The following is a 22,005-nucleotide window of genomic DNA, read 5'->3' as shown; positions in this document are numbered from 1 at the left end:
AAACTGACACAACATTTTGTATGATATGTTCCATTTCGTATGGTATGTATTAATTTTCAGGGATAATGTAATTAGCATGACTGCAGGAATGTCTACCAGAGTTGTCGCCATGGAATTTAAGGTCGTTTAGAGAATTTAGCACTATGTCCAACTGACCACAGAACCTCAGACCATATGTTACCACGCCAGTCCAGGACCTCCACATCTCCACAGCCCAGGACCTCCACATCTGTCTTTTTCACCTGCAAGATTGTCTGAGACCAGCCAACCTAACAGCTGATGAAACTGTGGGTTTGGACAACTGAAGAACTTCTGCACAAACTGTGAATAATGCACGGCCCAATTCGCAAGTATCTAGACACAGTTCCTGGAGACTGAAAATTTAAAAGTTGTTCCATGGTCTGCATACTCACCAGACATGTCACCCATTGACCATGTTTTAGATACTATGGATTGACAGGTACAATAGCGTGTTCCACTTCCCGCCAATATCCATCAACTTCACACAGCCACTGAAGAGGAGTGGAACAACATTCCACAGGCCACAATCAACAGCATGATCAAATCTATGTGAAGGAGACGTGTCATGCTGCATGAGGCAAATGGTGGGCACACCAGATACATACTGGTTTTCTGATCCAGGGCAATACACTTGTGACCAAGAAATAGTAGTCCCAGTCATGTGAAACCCAAAGATTAGGGCCTAATTAAAGTATTTCAATTGACTGATTTCCTTATATGAACTGTAACTCTGTAAAATCCTTGAAATGGTTGGATTTACATTTTTGTTCAGTGTATGTAACAATAACAAATTGAACATATCATACTAATTTGAGTGACCCAGATGTATATTAACTATTTACATCTGGTCTATGAGACAAGTCTGAGTAACTAGTTCCAGAGCCTTTTTTGATTTGTGCGAACTTATTCAATATTAAAGTTTGCCTTTACAAAACAAATAGTTGATCATTCAAGTTCATTTTCCTGAGACCTGCAACTTAAAATACTGTGTTGGCTTAAGATACATATTTCCCAGTATGCCTGTAAAGAAGTACCTCATTTTATTACATGTACTTGTCAAGGACTTGTTTACAATTCAAACATACATTTGATGCATTTAACCAGATACAGCAAAACATCTGGCTATATTTTTATAATTAGTGAGATTGTTGTTCCTGTTTATCTGGTCCTGGTTAGTCAAGATAGTGAGATGTTTCAATTCTATCTGGTCCAATAATTGGATCATGGCTGAAACAAGAAAGAGTCAATGTGGAATCTAAGTACAACCCTAATTTACAACATTTTAGCAACAGTCATTGTCAATATCACTTGCTATTTCACAACGTGTCTGACTCAGAAGAAGGTTTTGGTCAACTCAAAATGTGAAGTGCATGCAACACTTTGCCCAAAAAGTTGGGTGAAGTAAAAAAAGTTGTGGAATAATTTTTTGTTAGGCCACCTTGAATGTTTTTACAGTGTAACCAACAATTAGCTTGCTGTCCAGCTAGATCTTAGAATCATACTGCTGAGGCATTCCCCCCCACAAATAAACTACTATTGTGAGTGCTACATCTTCCTTCTCATTATGTCTGGAGACAGGTCTGATCACCATGGCAGCAAACATCATAGTCCATCAACAGGTGGCAGCACCTTCTATGTAAGCATGTCACTATAAGGTCTACACCGGTTGTATTCGTTGCATGTGACAAATAACATTTGATTTGAACACCTGCCACTGACTCCTTTCAGGATTTGAATTCCTATGAGTATCCATGGGACGTCATATCCCATCTGCTCCTAAGCTCAAGGTATTCTCTCTTAAAATATCGGCACCACTTATAAGAGTTGTCTTGTTGTTGCTCTCTCTGTTGATGAGGTGTTTCTGTATGCAGGTTGCTATGAATTCTGGTGCTGTCCTTGCTTTGCCTGCTCCACCACGGGAGTGTTTGGAGAGAGTACCTATCTGCCCTTAATGGACTTCATGGGCCTTGCTTGCATGCTTGCCTTTGGGGTGCCCATCATTGTTTCACCCGCAAGTCTGTCCGTGCGGGTTGCTGTACATCACAAATATGCCATTCAGGTGTAATGTTTCCCATTACAAATAGACATTACATGAAAGTTGTTCTTGCAGATACACATTTTGTGATAGGAGTATTATGTGTGTTCTGTTTACGTGTGTGTGATAGTGTTAAACAAGTGTGTCTGTGTAGGTCCACAGGGAAGCCTCTTTGAGGACATCTTGGTGTCCTGCTTCTGTGCCTGTTGCTTGTGGTGTCAGATGGCCAGGGAGATCAACAAGCACAAGGGCTGCACTTTCACAACCACCCAGCCTGTGGCCATCCATCTGCAGCCTCCAACCATGACCAACTCAAACGTGTCCTACACAACCAATCAACAGAGCTATGTCATAACTGATCCACAGTCCCCCAACCAACAGAGCTACGTCTTAACCGATCCACCAGTCCCCCAACACACAGAGCTACATCATGACCGGCCTACAGTCCCCCAACCAACAGAGCTACGTCATCATCTCTTAAGTAGGTCCTATGATTGAGTGTAGTCTGGCCCAGGGGTGTGAAGGTGAACGGAAAGGCACTGGAGCAGCGAACCGCCCTTGCTGTCTCTGCTTGGCTGGTTCCCATCTCTCCACTGGGATTCTCTGCCTCTAACCCTATTACAGAGGCTGAGTCACTGGCTTACTGGTGCTCTTCCATGCCATCCCTAGGAGTGGTGCATCACTTGAGTGGGTTGAGTCACTGATGTGATCTTCCTGTCTGGGTTGGCGCCCCCCTCGGGTTCGTGCCGTGGGGGAGATCTTTGTGGGCTATACTCGGCCTTGTTTCAGGGTAGTTGAAAATATCCCTCTAGTGGTGTGGGGGCTGTGCTTTGGTAAAGTGGGTCGGGTTATATCTTGCCTGGTTGGTCATGTCTCCCAACCCTCGTCTCAGCCTCCAGTATTTATGCTGCAGTAGTTTATGTGTCGGGGGGCTAGGGTCAGTCTGTTATATCTGGAGTGTTTCTTCTGTCTTATCCAGTGTCCTGTGTGATTTTAAGTATGATCCCTCTAATTCTCTCTGTCTCTCTCGGAGGACCTGAGTCCTAGGACCATGCCTCAGGACTACCTGGTCTGATGACTCATTACTGTCCCCAGTCCACCTGGTCGTGCTGCTGCTCCAGTTTCAACTGTTCTGCCTGCGGCTATCGAACTGTTCACCAGACATGCTACCTTGACCCGGACCTGCCATTTTTGACTCTCTCTCTGAATGATCGACTATGAAAAGCCAACTGACATTTACTCCTAAGGTGCTGACCTGGGCTTTCTAAATAAATCGAATTGATTGATTAATGACCGGCCCACCAGTCCTCCAACCAACAGAGCTCATGAAGTCATGAACAGCCCACAGTCCTCCAACATGGCTGAGATGCCCCCTGGGATGATGGCAGGGCCCCCTGGGATGATGGCAGGGCCCCCTGAGATGGCCAGAGGGGGTCATATGAAGATGGCATTTGACAAAAAATGAATTAGATTGATGAAAATGTGTTTTTATATGGTTTATAGTCTGAGGTTTATTTGATGGTAATGTCCACTGCTCATTGTCTTGACATGTAATAAAGTCATTTATATTGAGTTTCTCTTCTATTGGACTGTTACTTATTTTATAAGGTTAACCAAACATCTTGGTCTATTAGAATTTACATGAATATTTGTCATTGAGTAAGAATGACAAATATGTTTACATAAACATTGAAGCAGGAATTGTTAAGTACTTTGCAAAACCTTGCATGAGTGAAAGTGTCCTTTTAAATCAAATTAGCTGGGGAGAAAGGGCTCACATTCAGAGAGGGATCTAGGGTTTCGCCAGTTTACAGGGGCTATTTCCCAATGAGAGATTAGACTGTAGTTCTATATGGAGAACATTTGAGTAATTTAGCAGACGCTCTGATCCAGAGCGACTTACAGTTAAAACATTAATCTTAACATAGCTAGGTGGGACAACCACATATCACAGGTATAGTAAGTACAATTTTCCTCAATAAAATACTTTTCGGCAAAGTCAGAGGTAGAAAGGGGGGGATTTGGTCAGGGTGAGGGGGATTTATGAGGGGGATTTATTTAAAGATACTCTTTGAAGATGTAAGGTTTCAAGTGCTTTCGGAAGATGAGCAGGGAATATGTACTAGCTTCAGGGGGAAGCTGGTTCCATCATTGGGGTGTCAGGACAGAGAAGTGCTTGGACTGGGCTGAGTGCAAGCTGCCAAGAGACCAGAGGTAGTAGAACGGAGGGGCAAATAGTCTTGCTCTTCTGTAGGCAAGCACCATGGTCTTGTAGTGGATGTATGCTTCAACTGGAAGTCAGTGGAGTGGGCAGAGAAATGGGGTGACATGGGAGAACATGGGAAGGTTGAAAACTAGGCAGGCTGCAGCATAAGTTGCAGGGGTTTGATGGAACAAGCGAGGAAGCCAGTCAATGCCAAGTAGCAGTAGTCCAGACGGGAGAAAATAAGAGCCTGGATTAGGAACTGCGCCACTTGTTAGGGTCTATCTCTACAGACGCTGTAGAGCATGAACCTGCAGGACAGTGTCACTGCTTTGATGTTTGCAGAGAACGACAGGGTGTTGTCCAGGGTCACGCCAATGTTCTTTGGAGGGCAACATTGTGGAATTGTCAACCATGATGGAGATGTTTTTGAGTGGCCAGGCATTCCCTGGGAGGAAGAGCAGCTCCGTCTTGTTGAGGTTGAGCTTGAGCTTGAGGTGGTGGGCAGACATCCAAGGAGAGATATCTGCCAGGCACACAGAGATGCCTGTTGCCACCTGGGTGTCAGAAGGAGGGGGGGGGGGGGGGAGTAGTGAATGGCGTCCACATAGCAATGATAGGAGACCATATGAGGATATGACGGAGCTGAGTGACCTGGTGTATAGAGAGAAGAGAGCGAAGAACCGAGCTCTGGGGGACACCAGTAGTGAGAGTTCGTGGTGCAGACACAGATCCTCTCCACATCGCCTGGTAGGAGTTACCTGCAGAGTCTGAGACACACAGCCCTGAAAGAGTGGAGAGGAAGATTTCCTGATTCCCGGTGTTGAAGGCATTGGATAGATCTAGGAGGATGAGAAGAAAGGAGAGACAGTCAGCTTTGGCAGTGTGGAGAGCCTCCGTGAAACAGACAAGAGCAGTCTCAGTTGAGTGACCCGTCTTTAAGTCTGACTGGTTAGGGTCAAGAATATCGAGAGAGATAGCTAGAAAGTTTCATAGAGACAGCACGCTCAAGTGTTTTGGAACGAAAACAAAGAGATACAGGTCTATAGTTTTTGGATGTCAGATGAGTTGAGTGTTGGTTTGTTGAGGAGGGGAGAAACTCTGGCCATTTTGAAGTCAGAGGGGATGAGTTGATGAGGGAAGTGTAGATTGGGAGAAGGTCTCCAGAGATGTTCTGGAGAAGGGAGGAGGTGATGGGGGTCGAGTGGGCAGTTTGTCGGGCGGCCAGACCTCACTAGTCGCAGGATATCATCTGAAGAGTGAGGGGAGAAAGAGGTCAAGGTTTAGGCTATATCTGTGTAAGTGGGACCAGTGGACTCAATAGTATGAGTGAATGAGGAATGGATGTCAACCTTTTTTCCAAAGTGCTTGACAAAGTGATCCACAGAGTGGAAGGAAGGAGCGGTTGGAGGATTAAGGAGAAGGTGGGTGTCACACCCTGACCATAGTTTGCTTTGTATGTTTCTATATTTTGTTTGGTCAGGGTGTGATCTGAGTGGGCATTCTATGTTACATGTCTAGTTTGTCTATTTCTATGTTTGGCCTGATATAGTTCTCAATCAGAGGCAGGTGTTAGTCATTGTCTCTGATTGGGAACCATATTTAGGTAGCCTGTTTGGTGTTGGGTTTTGTGGGTGATTATTCCTGTCTCTGTGTTTGTTTGCACCAGATAGACTGTTTATGTTTTTTCACGGTTATTGTTTTTGTATACTGTTTGTGGTTTCAGCTTTATTAAAGATGTATACAAGTAACCACGCTGCATTTTGGTCCGCCTCTCCTTCAACTCAAGAAAACCGTTACAGTGGGAATATTTCCTAGGTTTAGAGGCAGAAGCTTGAAATGTAGAGTGATAGAAAGTGTCTTTCGCAGCAGATTTAGAGTAAGAGAAGTTATAGAGCAGGCGGTGAACGGATAATAGGTCCTTTGGGAAGCTTAGTTTTCCTCCATTATAGCTTCTGTAAACTCGCAAGGAATCACTAATCCAAGGAGCAGGAGGTTCGGGCCAAGCCGGCCGGGAGGAAAGGGGACAGTGCGAGTACCAGGATGCAGAAAGGTAGGAGATTACGGTCGAAGAGGCAGAATCAGGAGACAGGAGGGAGAAGGATTTCTCAGAAGCGAGAGACTATAGGATAGAAGAGGAGAGAGTGAGAGCGAAGATTGTGATGGCGCATGACCATCTAGGTAGGGCCTGAGTAGCTAGTGTTGGAGGAAAGGGAGACAAAGGAAACAAAGTAGTGATCAGAGACCTGGAGGGGGTTTGCGGTGAGATTAGTAGGAAAACAGGTTCTAGTAAAGATGAGGTGAAGCGCATTGCCTCCCTTGTGAGTTGGAGGGGATTGGGAAAGGATGAAGTCAAGAGGCAAGGAGGGAAAGAGAAAGTAATTAAATGAATGGAAGGCAGATTACACAGGTTGAATTTGCCAAGTACGAAGGGCCGTGAGCCATCGTTGGGATCCGTGTCTCCGTCAGGGCCAAAAAGTCAAGGGACTGAAGGGCATAAGCGGAGATGAACTCTGTTCTTAACCGCAGATCCGAATGCTGCCAGAGTCCCAGAATTCCACATGGGTTGTGCACGCAGGGTACACTAAATTAGAAGGGTTGGTGGGTCTGTAAAGCCTACAGGGATAGTAGCGCACATTTATAGAAAATACACACATAGTTGCCAAAGCTACAAAAAATCTAATGAGATCTTCAGAAAATAACCAGGTAAGATACTCAAGTGAGAGATGTGTGGAGCCTTCATCGAAGAACTCGGCAGAACAACTCAGCAGAACCGTCTTTGTTTTGGCGATGGTCTTAGTTTTGCTGACAAAACCACCACTGACACAGCAACCGCTGAGAAACCGGGGAGATTGAAATACTAAAATGAGTTGCTAATTGTCTATCAGAAGTGAAGAGCACACCTCCCTGTACCAATTGCTGATTGCCTAGGAGAGGAGAAACCACTCCCCACCACTCCCCACAGCCCTTCGTGCAGCCACTGATTACCAAATCAAGTGGCTGCACAAAGTCACAAATTGCCCTGACCCTTAATGCTGGTTGAGGTGTCAACAATCATCTACAAGTTAGGCTACTGGAGAGAAAATGGCTGTGGTAACTCAAACTCCCTCTCCTCCATGTCCTCTTCCACCAGAGCTGTGAAACACACCATGATTATTTTTGCCATTTTAGGGTATTTCCTCCTGATCTCCAAAATGTGAGTTTGTCTTTATGTGGACATGACTTCTTTCTCACTCTAGCTGCAGTTTGGAATAAGGAGCATTTTGACCAGAGGACCTTGGCTATAAGAAGAGGTTTCGGAAGAGAGAGAGAGAGACTAATACTGACTTGCACATTGCTATTTATCTTTATGGAGTCAGATAATATGCATTTTAATAGATTATACAAATTGCATAGTTTGATTGAGGCCAATGAGGAATACATATTAGCTACTACAAGCCCAGAGGAGACAAATTAACATGTTTTTCATTCAACATATTCTCTATGATGTTAATGTCAATCTGACTTTCATTTTACTCTGCGTATCATGTCCTTTTTAAAGTAAGAAAGAGTACAAATCAGACAGAGAGCAAAGTAGAAGCTAGATAGTATAAGACAATATCACACAGCAGAGCAAGAAAGATCATCACAAAATTCAAATTCAAAACACAGAATTTACGTTCTCATTTTTGGAAATGATTTAAAACGTTTAAAGTGTGTTTACAACTAATTCCAAGCTTCCAAATGTATATTATGAATCTTAAAATAGTGTACTTGTGTTGTAAATGAATCTGAACTGTATGCATTACATGCATTTCTTATATTCATTTGCTTTTGTTGTTGTTGCTATTATAAAAATGGATACGATTTTGTGTAGATATTTGCCATTTCCGTTTCCCATGATATTGCTTTTGTTTCTGTGCAGGTGAGAGAAATATCTGAGTGTGTGCAGAGAGCTCCTGCACACCTTTGTCTGGCTCCTTCTCTCATTGTTCCTCCTCCTTCTCATACTGCCCCCTTGTTTCTATGGCAACAGGATCCTGGTGTTCCCTGTAGATGGCAGCCACTGGGTCAACATGGAGGTGCTGGTGTAGGAGCTCCATGGGCGTGGCAACCAGATAACTGTGACACCGCTGGTTCGTAAGGGAGCGCTCACCACACTAGACCTCATTCACTGTGAAGCTGGGAGAAGCAAAGTTTGACCTGAACTTTTTTGAGCAGACAGGGTGTTATGTCCTGGAGAGCCGCAGGTAAGGCCTGGTGGTGGGCAGCCTGGTCCAGATCAGAGAGCTGGTGTCCATTCTGAGATCTACGCACAGCACCACCTGCAACCTACAAGCTTGAATTTCTTGCTCATGGACCCCGGCGTGCCTGCTGGTATCATCTTAGCGCATTACCTCAACCTGACCATGGTTTACAATTTTTCTCCATAGCCATGGAGTTAGCATTCACTTTGAATGGCTATGTCATTATGTTAGTAACTGTTACTCAACCCTCTCATTTGCATACTATGTTCATGCCATAAAAAGATTAAATAGAAATTGAAGATGTCGTCTTGGCCTTGGTTCCTTGTTTTGGCCTTGATAAAACTGATCCCTCCTGTGTTTCCTGTTGGATCATTTGAATGATGATAAAACATCATGCATCGTCAAATATTTATTGGAGAGGTGACGTACATCGACACAAAACCCTTATGTTTATGACAACTTTATGCTGGCGTTATGACAAAACATTCAATAATGTCTTCCCAAATGTAATATTACAGTGATGATTTTCTTCATGGGGAATTACTTTAATCTGGCATCCAGGCATGCAGGATAGCTGATAACCTACAGGTGGCCTACTACAGCTGACATCCCTATGAAAACAACTGTAGCAGCCCAGTGATGAGAGCAGCACTATGGCACCTCAGATGAATGGCACATGGACATAGTGTGAATGCTGCTAGAGTCAGGGTGTACTGTATAATTCTGCCATTGGCTAAATCTGCTGTCAATCTCCACCACAATGTCCTCTCAATCAAACTACATTTGAGTTTATTCCAGTGCAACCTGATCTGAAAGATGAATTCATAATAACTTGATTTGTAAAGCTCTTTCATACATTATGCTGAAAGCACCAACCAAATGACACTTGTAGCACATTCTCTTTCCTGGAAAACAATCCATCAACGAATGTGCATTCAGGTTTTGCAGGTTTTGTGTGTGTCTATGAAAGTGGAACTGACAGCACTTCAACTACTTTGCAGATATGAAACAGACATTTATAATCCGTGAAAAATATAAAATTCAAAGTTTATGCTTCAAACCAACTTTATAAGAGGTTTTACTAATAGGTTAAAGTTTATTTAAAAAATTTATGATATTCGGTAAGACATTGTTGGCAGGATAGACGGATGCAGTTCAATGCATAATTCATATAATTCACCAATACATTCCTTGGTAGTCAAAAAAATATAGCTATTAGGTTGTTAATTAACAGCTGACCCGGTACATTGTTTGCTGGCTCCACCCATTCGGGATGCACTGTTTCAGATTCAATGACTCAACATTTTGAACACAAATGAACTACTGTAACTAAGGCTGGGAATGTCAATACAATCACACTAGTAAGGGCAATAATCACAGGTCAGCCATAACGTGACTAATAGAAGAGCACACATGAGCCCACAGTTGAGTCATCTACTATATGAAATTACAGCCTGATGTTCTTGCATCTCCGCTGCTTTCAAGTGTAAAGTTTACAGTGCGCAGTGGAGGGAAAGTGTACAGACACATGCCACAGTCATAGCTAGGCTACTAAGATGTTGCAGTCTGACACAGTTTATAGGAGATACAGTTGAAGTCGGAAGTTTATATACACCTTAGCCAAATACATTTAAACTCAGTTTTTCACAATTCCTGACATTTAATACTCATAAAAATTCCCTGACTTAGGTCAGTTAGGATTACCACTTCATTTTAAGAATGTGATGATGGCATCTATTTTGTAAAGTGCACCAGTCCCTCCTGCAGCAAAGCACCCTCACAACATGCTGCTGCCACCCCCATGCTTCACGGTTGGGATGGTGTTCTTCGCCTTGCAAGCGTCCCCCTTTTTCCTCCAAACATAACGAACACCATGGGGCCAAAGTACATTAATCTCTAGGAAACAGAAAGCGTCTCCTTCCTGAGCGGTATGACGGCTACATGGCCCCATGGTGTTTATACTTGCGTACAATTGTTTGTTCAGATGTATGTGGTACCTTCAGGTGTTTGGAAATTGCTCCCAAGGATCAACCAGACTTGTGGAGGTTTTTGTCTGAGGTCTTGGCTGATTTCTTTTGATTTTCCCATGATGTCAAGCAAAGAGGCACTGAGTTTGAAGGTAAGCCTTGAAATACATCCACAGGTACACCTCCAATTGACTCAAATGATGTCTATTGGCCTAGCAGATGCTTCTAAAGCCATGACATAATTTTCTGGAATTTTCCAAGCTGTTTAAAGGCACAGTCAACTTAGTGTATGTAAACTTCTGACCCACTGGAATTGTATTACAGTGAGTTATAAGTTAAATAATCTGTCTGTAAACAATTGTTGGAAAAATGACTTGTGTCATGCACAAAGTAGATGTCCTAACCACAAAACTAAAGTTTGTTAACAAAACATTTGTGGAGTGGTTGAAAAACAAGTTTTGATTACTCCAACCTAAGTGTATGTAAACGTCCTACTTCAACTGTAGATTCTCTTATACCTCATAAAACCACATTCATATCTTAACAAAAATACTTCTATCATTTTTTATATTTAATATACAACGTTAAGGATGGAGACTTCATACCTGTAGTGTAAATACTTTTCAAGTTCCAGTATTTCCTCTACAACCTTTTAAATGACATCACATAATTCAAACCTGTTTGACATTCATTTTCTACAGATCATCTCCGACCATTCCTCACGTTCTTATGTTAGAAATATTGTTCCAGTTTTCGCTTTTTGAATGTGTTAGAGTTTCAGCGGCAAAAAGTCTGTTAACAAAGAACATTCCTTTGTGGATTTTATTGGAGGGGGAGAAAGAGCCCCCTTCTCCTGTAATTTACAACAGGGTGTGAACTGTTTAACCGTCCCAGGTCCCTCCTCCCCTCTTCTGTGGGTGAGAGAAGGTCTGGGTATTGTCAACCATTGCCAAGCTGATCTGACCCATTGTGATCCTCACAGGACAGTCATGACATATTTGTCATTTCAAACATTCTATGAATTTATGAAAACCTGAAAATGACTATTCCCAAGTGTCAAAAAAAAGTGTCATATTCTTCCTGGTTGACACGTTCTGACCTTTATTTTCTTTGTTTTGTCTTTATTTAGTATGGTCAGGGCGTGAGTTGGGGTGGGCAGTCTATGTTTGTTTTCTGTTTTGGCCTAGTATGGTTCTCAATTAGAGGCAGGTGTCGTTAGTTGTCTCTGATTGAGAATCATACTTAGGTAGCCTGGGTTTCACTGTTGGTTTGTGGGTGTTTGTTTCCGTGTCAGTCGCCACACGGTACTGTTTCGTTTCTTTTGTATTCAGTGCTTTCTTTGATTAAAGTTATGGACACTTACCACGCTGCATCTTGGTCCGATCCTTACTCCTCTTCTGATGAAGAGGAAATCTGCCGTTACACTGGGGGTGTATATGAACATGTAAGAAGAGTTACTGTTTCTAAAACGCTGTCCGTTTCACTTTAAGTAACCTGCATACCTGCAGACATTCCAGACATTTTTATTGTGCTTCATGATTATGTCCACGTCACCTCCTGTCATTCTCTCTAAGCATTTGAGAAGAGTGGAAAGGTAAGAAAGGCTATATACATCTGTTTTTTTAATGAAAATGTCTTTCTCTCTGAGAACTTTAAGTAATAGATAATAGATGTTGATAATAATAGATAATAGTGTGAAATTGTTTTTTTTTTTTAAAGGGTGTAGTTATTTTACAGAACAGTCAATATCTTTACAGGGTTAGTCAGAATGTGAATGAGGAACCATCAGTAAATCACTACTGTGTCATGCTGTACATTCGTGGCATGATTTTGATGAATTTAATGGCTAGATTAAATCTTTCTGTCTCAACCAACGATAATCAATAACTGCAGAACAATTTCATTGTTTTATTTAGCCAATGTCGGAGGTGTAACTACGTTGGACCTGCCAAATCAGCAAGAAGCCTTGAGTGTTGTAATCTACACCTCGATTAGCCTGATATGAATCCTTATTATTTCAAATAATGATTTTCAGTATTAGTGTCATTGTGTCAATATAGCCTACAATTTCTCGTTCTGAACTTCAAACGTGGGTGGGATTTAAGGACGGGTGTGGCAGCTCACCGCCAACATCGCCTAAACAATGAAACTGTGTTGCAGTTGTCGGTTATCATTGGTTAGCGCTGGAACTGATTTTAGTCTAGGCCTAGGTCTGTAATTTTTTTTTAGTTACTAGAACCACAGCCTTTTTGATTTGTGTGAACTTATTACATATTAAAGTTTGCCTTTGCAACACAAATGGTTGCTTTGATCACATAACACATCTAGTTTCCTGAGACCCACAACATAAAATACCATGTTGGCTTAAGCTGCATTTGTTCTCATTAACATATTTCCCAGTGTGCCTTTCAGCAAGTACTTCATTTTATTAAATGTACTTGTCAACTACATGTTTACAATTAAAACATATTTTCAGAGGTTAAAATATCATGCATATAGCAAAACGTGGATTTGTTTTCATCATTAGTAACATTGTTTATCTGGTCTTTGGTTAGTCAAGATAGATTTGAAAGAAACCACTGTCCAATAACTGTTTCTAGTTTCAATCATGATCCAATTAACGTACAACCCTAATTTAACAAAAGCCGTCTGTCTATCACTTGATGTTTCCCAACTTGTCTCATTGACTGTTTTTTGGTAAACTCAAAATGCATATTGGATGCAACATTTTGCCCCAAGTTGGGTGAAGTCAAACTATTTGTTTTTACAGTGTAGCCAACAATTCTAGGCATAAGCTTGACGCCAAGTATGATGTTCAGCTATATCTTAGAATCATACTGCTGAGGCATTTCTCTCCCCCCCCCCCCCCCCCCCCCCCCACACACAAATAAACTACTACTGTGAGTGCTACATCTTCCTTCTCATTATGTCTGGAGACAGGTCTGATCACCATGGCAGCAAACATCATAGTCCACCAACAGTTGGCAGCACCTGCTATGAAGGGCTGGAACACTGGCCTTTTTGACTGCTGTCAAGACATGAATTCCTGTGAGTATCCATGGGACATCTTATCCCATCCGCCCCTAAACTCAGGGTATTCTGTCTTAAAATATCGCCACCACCTTTAAGAGTTGTATTGTTGTTGCTCTTTCTGTTGATAAGATATTATGTCTGTGTGTGTGCAGGTTGTTATGGTTTCTGGTGCTGTCCTTGCTTAGCCTGCTCCACCACGGGAGAGTTTGGAGAGAGTACCTGTCTGCCATTAGTGGACATCATTGGCCCTGCTTGCATGGTTGCCTTTGGGGTGCCCATCATTGTGCCACCCGCAAGTCTGTCCATGCGGGTTGCTGTACGCCACAAATATGGCATTCAGGTGATGGTTCCCATTACATACAAACATTGCATAAATGTTTGTTTTTTTGCAGATGCATACACTACCGTTCAAATGTTTGGGGTCACTTAAAAATATCCTTGTTTTTGAAAGAAAAGCAGATTTCTGTCCATTAACATAATATAAAATTGATCAGAAATACTGTGTAGACATTGTTAATGTTGTAAGTGACTATTGTAGCTGGAAACCGCAGATTTTTCATGTAATATCTACATAGGTGTACAGAGGCCCATTATCAGCAACCATCGCTCCTGTGTTCCAATGGCACGTTGTGTTAGCTAATCCAAGTTTATAATTTTAAAAGGCTAATTGATCATTAGAAAACCCTTTTGCAATTTTTAGCACAGCTGAAAACTGTTCTGATTAAAGAAGCAATAAAACTGTCCTTCTTTAGACTAGTTGCGTATCTGGAGCGTCAGCGTTTGGTTACGATTACAGGCTCAAAATGGCCAGAAACTATATTCTTGTTCTGAGAAATGAAGGCTCTTCCATGAGTGAAATTGCTAAGAAACTGAAGATCTCGTACAACGGTGGGTGCTACTCCCTTCACAGAACAGTGCAAACTGTCTCTAACCAGACTAGAAAGAGGAGTGGGAGGCCCCGGTGAACAACTGAGCAAGAGGACAAGTACATCAGTGTCTAGTATGAGAAACAGACGCTTTAAAAGTCCTCAACTGGCTGCTTCATTAAATAGTACTTGCAAAACACCAGTCTCAATGTCAACAGTGAAGAGGCGACTCTGAGATGCTGGCCTTCTAGGCAGAGTTGCAAAGAAGAAGCCATATCTCAGACTGGCCAATAAAAAGAAAATATGAAAATGGGCAAAAGAGCACAGACAACGGACAGAGGAACTCTGCCTAGACGGCCAGCATCCCGGAATCGCCTCTTCACTGTTGACGTTGAGACTGGTGTTTTGCAAGTACTATTTAATGAAGCAGCCAGTTGAGGACTTGTGAGGCGTCTGTTTCTGAAACTATACACCCTAATGTAGTTGTCCTCTTGCTCAGTTGTGCACCGGGGCCTCCCACTCTTTCTATTCTGGTTAGAGACAGTTTACACTGTTCTGTGAAGGGAGTAGTACACAGTGTTGTACGAGATCTTCAGTTTCTTGACAATTTCTCGCATGGAATAGCCTTCATTTCTCAAAACAAGAATAGACTGACGAGTTTCAGAAGAAAGTTATTTGTTTCTGGCCATTTTGAGCCTGTAATCGAAGCCGTAAGCTGTGCTAACATAATTGCAAAATAGTTTTCTGATCAATTCGCCTTGTAAATTGAAACACTTGGATTAGCTAAGACCATGTGCCATTGGAACACAGGAGTGATGGTTGCTGATAATGGGCCTCTGTACGCCTATGTCGATATTCGATTATATTCCATTAAATCTGTTTCCAGCTACAATTGTCATAACTATGTTGTATTTCTGATCAATTTGTTATTTTAATGGACAAAAGTTGCCCTTCATTCAAAAACAAAGACATTTCTAAGTGAAGCCAAACGGTAGTGTATGTTGCGATGGGGGTATTATGTGTTCTGTTAACTTGCGTGTGTAATAGTGTTAAACAAGGTTGTCTGTGTGGGTCCATAGCAAAGCCTTTGTGAGGATATCATGGCGTCCTGCTTCTGTGTCTGGTGCTCATGGTGTCAGATGGCCAGGGAGATCAAAGACCACAAGAAGAGCTGCACTTTCACAACCACCCAGCCTGTGGCCATCCAAGTGCAGCCTCCAACCATGACCAACTCAAACGTGTCCTACACAACCAATCAACAGAGCTACACCATGACCAGCCCACAGTCCCCCAACCAACAGGGCTACATCATGACCAACCCACAGGGCTACACCATGACCAGCCCACAGTCCCCCAACCAACAGGGCTACATCATGACCAACCCACAGGGCTACACCATGACCAGCCCACAGTCCCCCAACCCACAGGGCTACATCATGACCAACCAACAGGGCTACATCATGACCAGCCCACAGTCCCCAAACCAACAGGGCTACGTCATGACCAGCCCACAGTCCTCCAGCATGGTTGAGAAGCACCCTGATATGATGGCAGGCCCCCCTGGCATTGCCGGAGGGGCTCAAATTAAGATGGCATCTGACCAACATGCCATGGCAGGCCCTTCTAAAATGATGGCTTCTGCTCCTAATGCCTATAACCCTGCTTTCATGATGCCCCCTGATATGTCTAACCATATGGTGAACACCACGGTCTCCACCCAACCATCCAAGTGCTGAGCTCTGCTGCTTCATCTAATCAATTTCTGATAGCTGACATTGCTGTAATGTTCAGTCAGTGAATTCATTTGATTTATGAAAATATGTTTTTATATGGTTAAAGTTTATATTAATAAAGTCATTTATATTGTGTTTCTCTTCTATTGGAATGTTACTTCATATATAACAAAACTTATTAGAAAAGACTGTCTACAGGATCAATTTGCATGAAAAAGTTGTCAATGAGAAATGTTTACATGAACATTTAGAGGCAGGAATTGTTAAGTACTTTGCAAAATCTCACATTGGTGAAACTATTTTCATCTAATTAGTTGGCGAGGAATTGGGATTCGGAGAGGGATCTAGGGTTTTGCCAGTTTATAGGGGTTATTTCCCATTGAGGGATTATTAGACTGTAGTTCTAAATGGAGAACAATAGCTGTGGAAACTCAAATTCCTTCTCCTCCATTTGCTCTCCCACCAGAGCTGTGGAACACACTAGGATAACTTTCTGACATGTTAATGTATTTCCTCCCGATCTCCATTATGTGATGTATTTATGTGGATACCACTTCTTTCTCACTCAGTTTGGAATGAAGCGGCTCTTTGACCAGAAGACCTTGTCTATAAGAGGAGGTATCAGACGAGGGGGAGTTAGTGAGAGAGAGAACGACCATAATACCTTGTATCACCCTTCATCAAGATACGAAATCTCTGATTTTTATACTGTTTATCAAATATAATATTCTGGTTGGCTCAACTCTTCAGTTTGTAGGCCTGCCCAGCCTCCAATGTATGTTAACGACGCTCTTCTTGCATATTGCTATGAGTTGACTAGCAAGTCAGTATTAGGCTATTTATGTAGTCTAATGTACATTTTGATAGACTATACAAATGACATACTTTGAGGCCGGAGAGGAATGAATATTAGCCATTACAAACTCAGAGAAGACAAGTTCTCATTTTTAATCCAATATAATTTATATGATATTAATATGTCTGACATTCATTTTACTCTGCATCTCATGCCCTCTTTAAAATAAGAAAGAGTACAAATCAGACAGAGCAAAGTAGAAGCTAGATAGTATAAGACTATTACACAGCTCAGCAAGAAAAATCTAATCATAAAACTGCAAATACAGAAAGTATATTCTCATTTGTGGGAATTATATAAAAAGTTTAAAGTTTGGTTACAACTCATTCGAACCTTTCAAATGTATATTTTGAATCTACCATACTGTCATGGTACTGTATTTGAATCTAAACTCTATAAGAAATGCATGTAATTTGTTGCTATTATAAAAATGGATTCTATTTGTGTAGATTTCCATTTCCATTTCCCATGACAATGCTCTTGCTTGTGTGGAGGTGAGAAATGTCTGAGCTTGTGCAGAGAGCTCCTGCCCATCTTTGTCTGGCTCCTCCTCCCATTGTTGCTCCTTTTCACACCGCCCCCTTTTTGCCACCAGATTGCTTTCTCTATCCCGGAAAAAATCCCTCAGCATTCAGGTTTTGCAGGTTTTGTGTGCCTCTATGAAAGTGGGATTGACAGCACTTTAACTATGTTGCAAATATTTAACAAACAGACAATCATAGTATCAGTGGAAAATATACAATTTCCAGTTTTTGCATCAAACCAATTTTATAAGGTTTTAAATATGTGTACATTGCACATTGTGTACATTGTTGGTAGAATATATAGATTAAGTTCAAAGCATGATTAATATAATTTTTTAAATTTTGTTTAATAGAGGGGTAGAGACAAGCACAAGACAGGTGAAACAGATCAGGGTGTGCCATTTTAGGATTGTTAATTAACAGCTGGCCTGGTACCTTGTTTGCTGCATCCAGCCATTCGGGATGTACTGTTTCAGTTTCAAAGACAAAATATTTTTAACTAAAACGGACGACTGTAACTAAGAATGGGTATGCCAATACATAGCAAGGGCAATGATCACAAGTTAGTCATAACGTGGATAACAGTATAGCACACGTGTCAAACACAAGGCCCGCGGGCCGAATAGGACCCACAAGCGAATATAAATGAGTCAATAGTTTAGTCATCTACTATATGAAATTACAGCCTGATGCGCTTGCATCTGTGAATTGAACTTCAATTGCACTGCTTTCATGTGTCCTATTTACAGCGCAGTGTTTGACTGCAAATGCGGAGGGAGTCCAAAAGAGATCACAGAATTACATCTTCAAACTAAGGGAAAACATGGTATCCATGACAGAGAGGAAGAAGCATTCATACATATACATGGGTAAGAGAGTCTAGCTAGCTATATTTTCAGATATTATATGTTTCTAATTTGTCCAGAAAGTTGTTTTTATTGAAGTTAAAGCGTACTGTTAGCTAGCTAGCTAACGTTAGCTGACTGACTGGCTCGTTAGCTAACGTGTATGATCTGTGTAGTAATATTATTCATATCTCAGAGCTTTTTGCATTGCTAGTCATAGCCTAATGTTAGCTAGCTAGCTAACATTGAACCTAGTTGGTGGTTAGCTTTAGTTACCTGTAGACTCATGCAGGGTAGTAATGTTACAAGTTGGGATTATGGTTCATTGTTTAGCTAGCTAGCTAGATATCTAAAACAAAAGACTCCACTATGCAAGTAACCATTTCACTGTACCGTTTACACCTTCTGTATCCTGTGCATGTGACAAATAAATGTTGATTTTATTTGATATAGTGTGTGTTTACCAGAGACAGTAATGTGAAGAATCACATTACCTGCACCAAAGTCAAATTAGGATATAACTTTAGACTAACGAGACAGTGTCCAAGTTCTAAAGTTCTCCAGTAGAATGCCCTGCTTTTATTTTGTCAAACTCACAACCATAAGCTATTTTCTGTAATTAGCTTACCATTAACTTGTAAATAATGATCTTGTTGTGAGTTTATTTTGCTGTAATAATGAATACAAATTAGCTAAAGTTAAGATGTTGTCTGCTATATGGTATGGTCATTATTTGAACGGGTTAGTAAGCTAACGTAAAGTTGCTAGCTAACAAGCTAGAAACGAACCAAAACATTGTTTAGAATTTGCTTTCAGTTGCCTGGTTTGCTGCAATGACATTCTAAACAGATGGGTTTACTGGTGTTGTAATACACCAGTTATTTTGGACCACCTGGTTGCTGGTGTAATGCATGTTTTTGTGTATATCACTTTTCATAGCAAGTTTAATGTCGGACGTGTCACTGGTGTAGAGAGGAGTAGGCAGGAGGCAGTTGCAGGTTTAGAGCTACTGAATTTATTTAAGAACCATGGAAAATCAAACGCTGTTGTGCTCAAAATATATCTTCATAAACAAAAAGGCATAGGGCGGACCCAAAGTGCAAAATATAAAGTTCTCAGGAAATAGTAGGAGAGATTCCTCTCAGGAAAACAAGTAACATTTTACAATGACCGACAAAGACAAATGGCAGAGGGAGTATACAGTATATACAGTGATAGAGTGGGGATTGGAACCAGGTGTGTGTAATGATGACGAGACAAGTCCGGGGTTGATGAGTGAAGGGCATTTGCCAGCTGTAGGTTCGGCAGCAGCTAGAAGGCCAGCGACGCCGAATGCCTGAGCTGGACAGAAGGGAGAGCCAAAGCAAAGGCTGGTGTGACGGGAGGACAATAGAATGTTCATGATGTCACTTAGACAACTGTATACAGACATGTTGATAGACATAGTATAAATGACCCTTTACTCTTAAAATCTTTGGATGTTTAGTACACGACAGTACTCACTGTTTAGCACATGGTGTCACATGTGAATCCCTGTAGAGATGGGTGAGGCTGGTTTAAGAGGGTGTGAACAATGCTGAATGGGTGAAGACAAACAAGAGCTCTCCCATAGGTGTACCAAAACATTCAAGGGCCGTTTTCTCAAAAGTGGGGTTAGAAGTTGATCAACTTTCAAAGTAGAATTAATTTCCCATTGGTCCTCAAGTGTGGTGTATAATATACAATTTTCTAGCTGAGTCTCTATTTTTATCCAATGTAAAAAACACAATTTCAAATTTTGCTGCACAAGACCTAATTGAGCCAGTCTGTCACATATTTGCAGAAATCCATTCATGTATTTTGTGGCTTTTGGCAAATGCGTTCTGATGATCTAAATTCATGCTGTTGATACTGCCTGTAAACACACAGTCCAGTTCAAACTGAACGATGGCAGGCAGTTGTGGAAAATGGTTTAATTGCATATAGGCCTATTTTTAGCTCTGATTGGCTATGGCGCACTGGTCTGCGCAGACTCCAATCCTGGACAAGACAGAGATTTTATTTACTGCAGTGTCTATTAATTGCCTAAATGCACAGCTTCTTTCCCACTCTATATTGCTATAGAATTTTCACTAATGCCTTACTATACGTCATTCCCAAACATTCTATGAAAATTACCATATGTAAGTGCTGCTTGTCAGAAAATGTTTTTAAAAAACATGTCATATTCTTCCTGGGGGTGTATATGAACTGATTTTAATAAGAGTTAATGTTGCTAAAATGCTGTCAGTTTCACTTTAAGTAGCCTGCATACCTGCAGACATTCCAGACATATTTATTGTGCTTCATGATTAAGTCCAAGTCCCCTTCTGTCAATCACTCTCAGAATTCAAAAAGGGTGGACAGGTGAAATGTGGTCTCCCGAGTGACGCAGCGGTTTAAAGCACTGTGGTCTAAGGCACTGCATATCAGTTCTAGAGGTGTCACTACAGACCCTGGTTCGATCCCAGGCTGTATCACAACTGGCCGTGATAGGGAGTCCTATAGGGCGGCGCACAATTGGCCCAGCCTCGTTCGGGTTAGGGGAGGGTTTGGTCGGGGTAGGCCGTCATTGTAAAATAAGAATTTGTTCCTACCTGGTTAAATAAAATACAAAAATAATACAAAGAGATCAGGTTTGGATCTACAGTGGCATGCGAAAGTATTCACCCCCTTGGCATTTTTCCTATTTTGTCACCTTACAACCTGGAATTAAAATGTATTTTTTTGTATAATTGTATTTACACAACATGCCTACCACTTTGAAGATGCAAAATATTTTTTGTTGTGAAACATACAAGACAAAAAACAGAGAACTTGAGCGTGCATAACTATTCACCCCCCCAAAGTCAATACTTTGTAGAGACACTTTTTGCAGCAATTGCAGCTACAAGTCTCTTGGGGTATGTATCTATAAACTTGGCACATCTAGCCACTGGGATTTTTGCCCATTCTTCAAGGCTAAACTGCTCCAGCTCCTTCAAGTTGGATGGGATCTGCTGGTGTACAGCAATCTTTAAGTCATACCTCAGATTCTCAATTGGATTGAGGTCTGGGCTTTGAATAGGCCATTCCAAGACATTTAAATGTTTCCCCTTAAACCACTCGAGTGTTGCTTTAGCAGTATGCTTAGGGTCATTGACCTGCTGGAAGGTGAACCTCCAGGCAAGTCTCAATTCTCTGGAAGACTAAAACAGGTTTCCCTCAAGAGTTTCCCTGTATTTAGCACCATCCATCATTCCTTAAATCTTGACCAGTTTCCCAGTACCTGCTGATGAAAAACATCCCCACAGCATGATGCTGCCACCACCATGCTTCACTGTGGGGATGGTTGTCACAAATCCCGTTTCCTGAGTCTGTTTTTTGCCAGTGTTCTGTCCTGGAGTGTTTTTTCCGGCGTCCTGGAACGCACCCTGTCTGGTTGCCGGGCAATGTAGCCAGTTGGGAGTTCTGATTACCCGCACCTGTATCCCATCAGCTATCTGCACACCTGGTCCTGATCATCATCTCTCCTCTTCATAAGCTCGGACCTGACAACCATTCCCTGCCGGATCGTTAGCCATGAACATTACTCACCCGGATCATTTACCCCATTCCCGCCTGGTCGTCGGAGGATTCCGCTTCCCCATTGGATCCACCGATTTACTCCCATCAACTCACCACCGCTGCCCGCTACGC

General features: G+C 41.8%; 1 protein-coding gene and 1 pseudogene across 2 annotated transcripts; both read left to right on the top strand.

The window, feature by feature from the left end:
- Positions 1–1,610: 1,610 nt before the first annotated feature.
- LOC109873850 (uncharacterized) lies at positions 1,611–3,521 on the top strand (annotated as a pseudogene).
- An 8,418-nt stretch (positions 3,522–11,939) lies between these two features.
- LOC109874141 (DNA-directed RNA polymerase II subunit 1) lies at positions 11,940–16,221 on the top strand. 2 transcript variants are annotated; one of them, XM_020465942.2, is made up of 4 exons: positions 11,940–12,046; positions 13,393–13,500; positions 13,638–13,825; positions 15,431–16,221. In XM_020465942.2, the coding sequence occupies exons 2-4, from the start codon at positions 13,404–13,406 to the stop codon at positions 16,085–16,087; spliced, it is 942 nt and encodes a 313-aa protein (XP_020321531.2). In that variant the 5' UTR covers positions 11,940–12,046; positions 13,393–13,403; the 3' UTR covers positions 16,088–16,221. The 2 variants fall into 2 exon arrangements, with proteins under 2 accessions (XP_020321531.2, XP_031664570.1); XM_031808710.1 differs by lacking the exon at positions 11,940–12,046 and adding an exon at positions 12,412–12,662.
- Positions 16,222–22,005: the final 5,784 nt, after the last annotated feature.

Source organism: Oncorhynchus kisutch, linkage group LG29, assembly GCF_002021735.2.
Source record: "Oncorhynchus kisutch isolate 150728-3 linkage group LG29, Okis_V2, whole genome shotgun sequence".
Classification (NCBI taxonomy): Eukaryota; Metazoa; Chordata; class Actinopteri; order Salmoniformes; family Salmonidae; genus Oncorhynchus; species Oncorhynchus kisutch.
The sequence above is the reverse complement of the archived record's forward strand: the minus strand, read 5'-3'. Positions and strand labels throughout refer to the sequence as shown.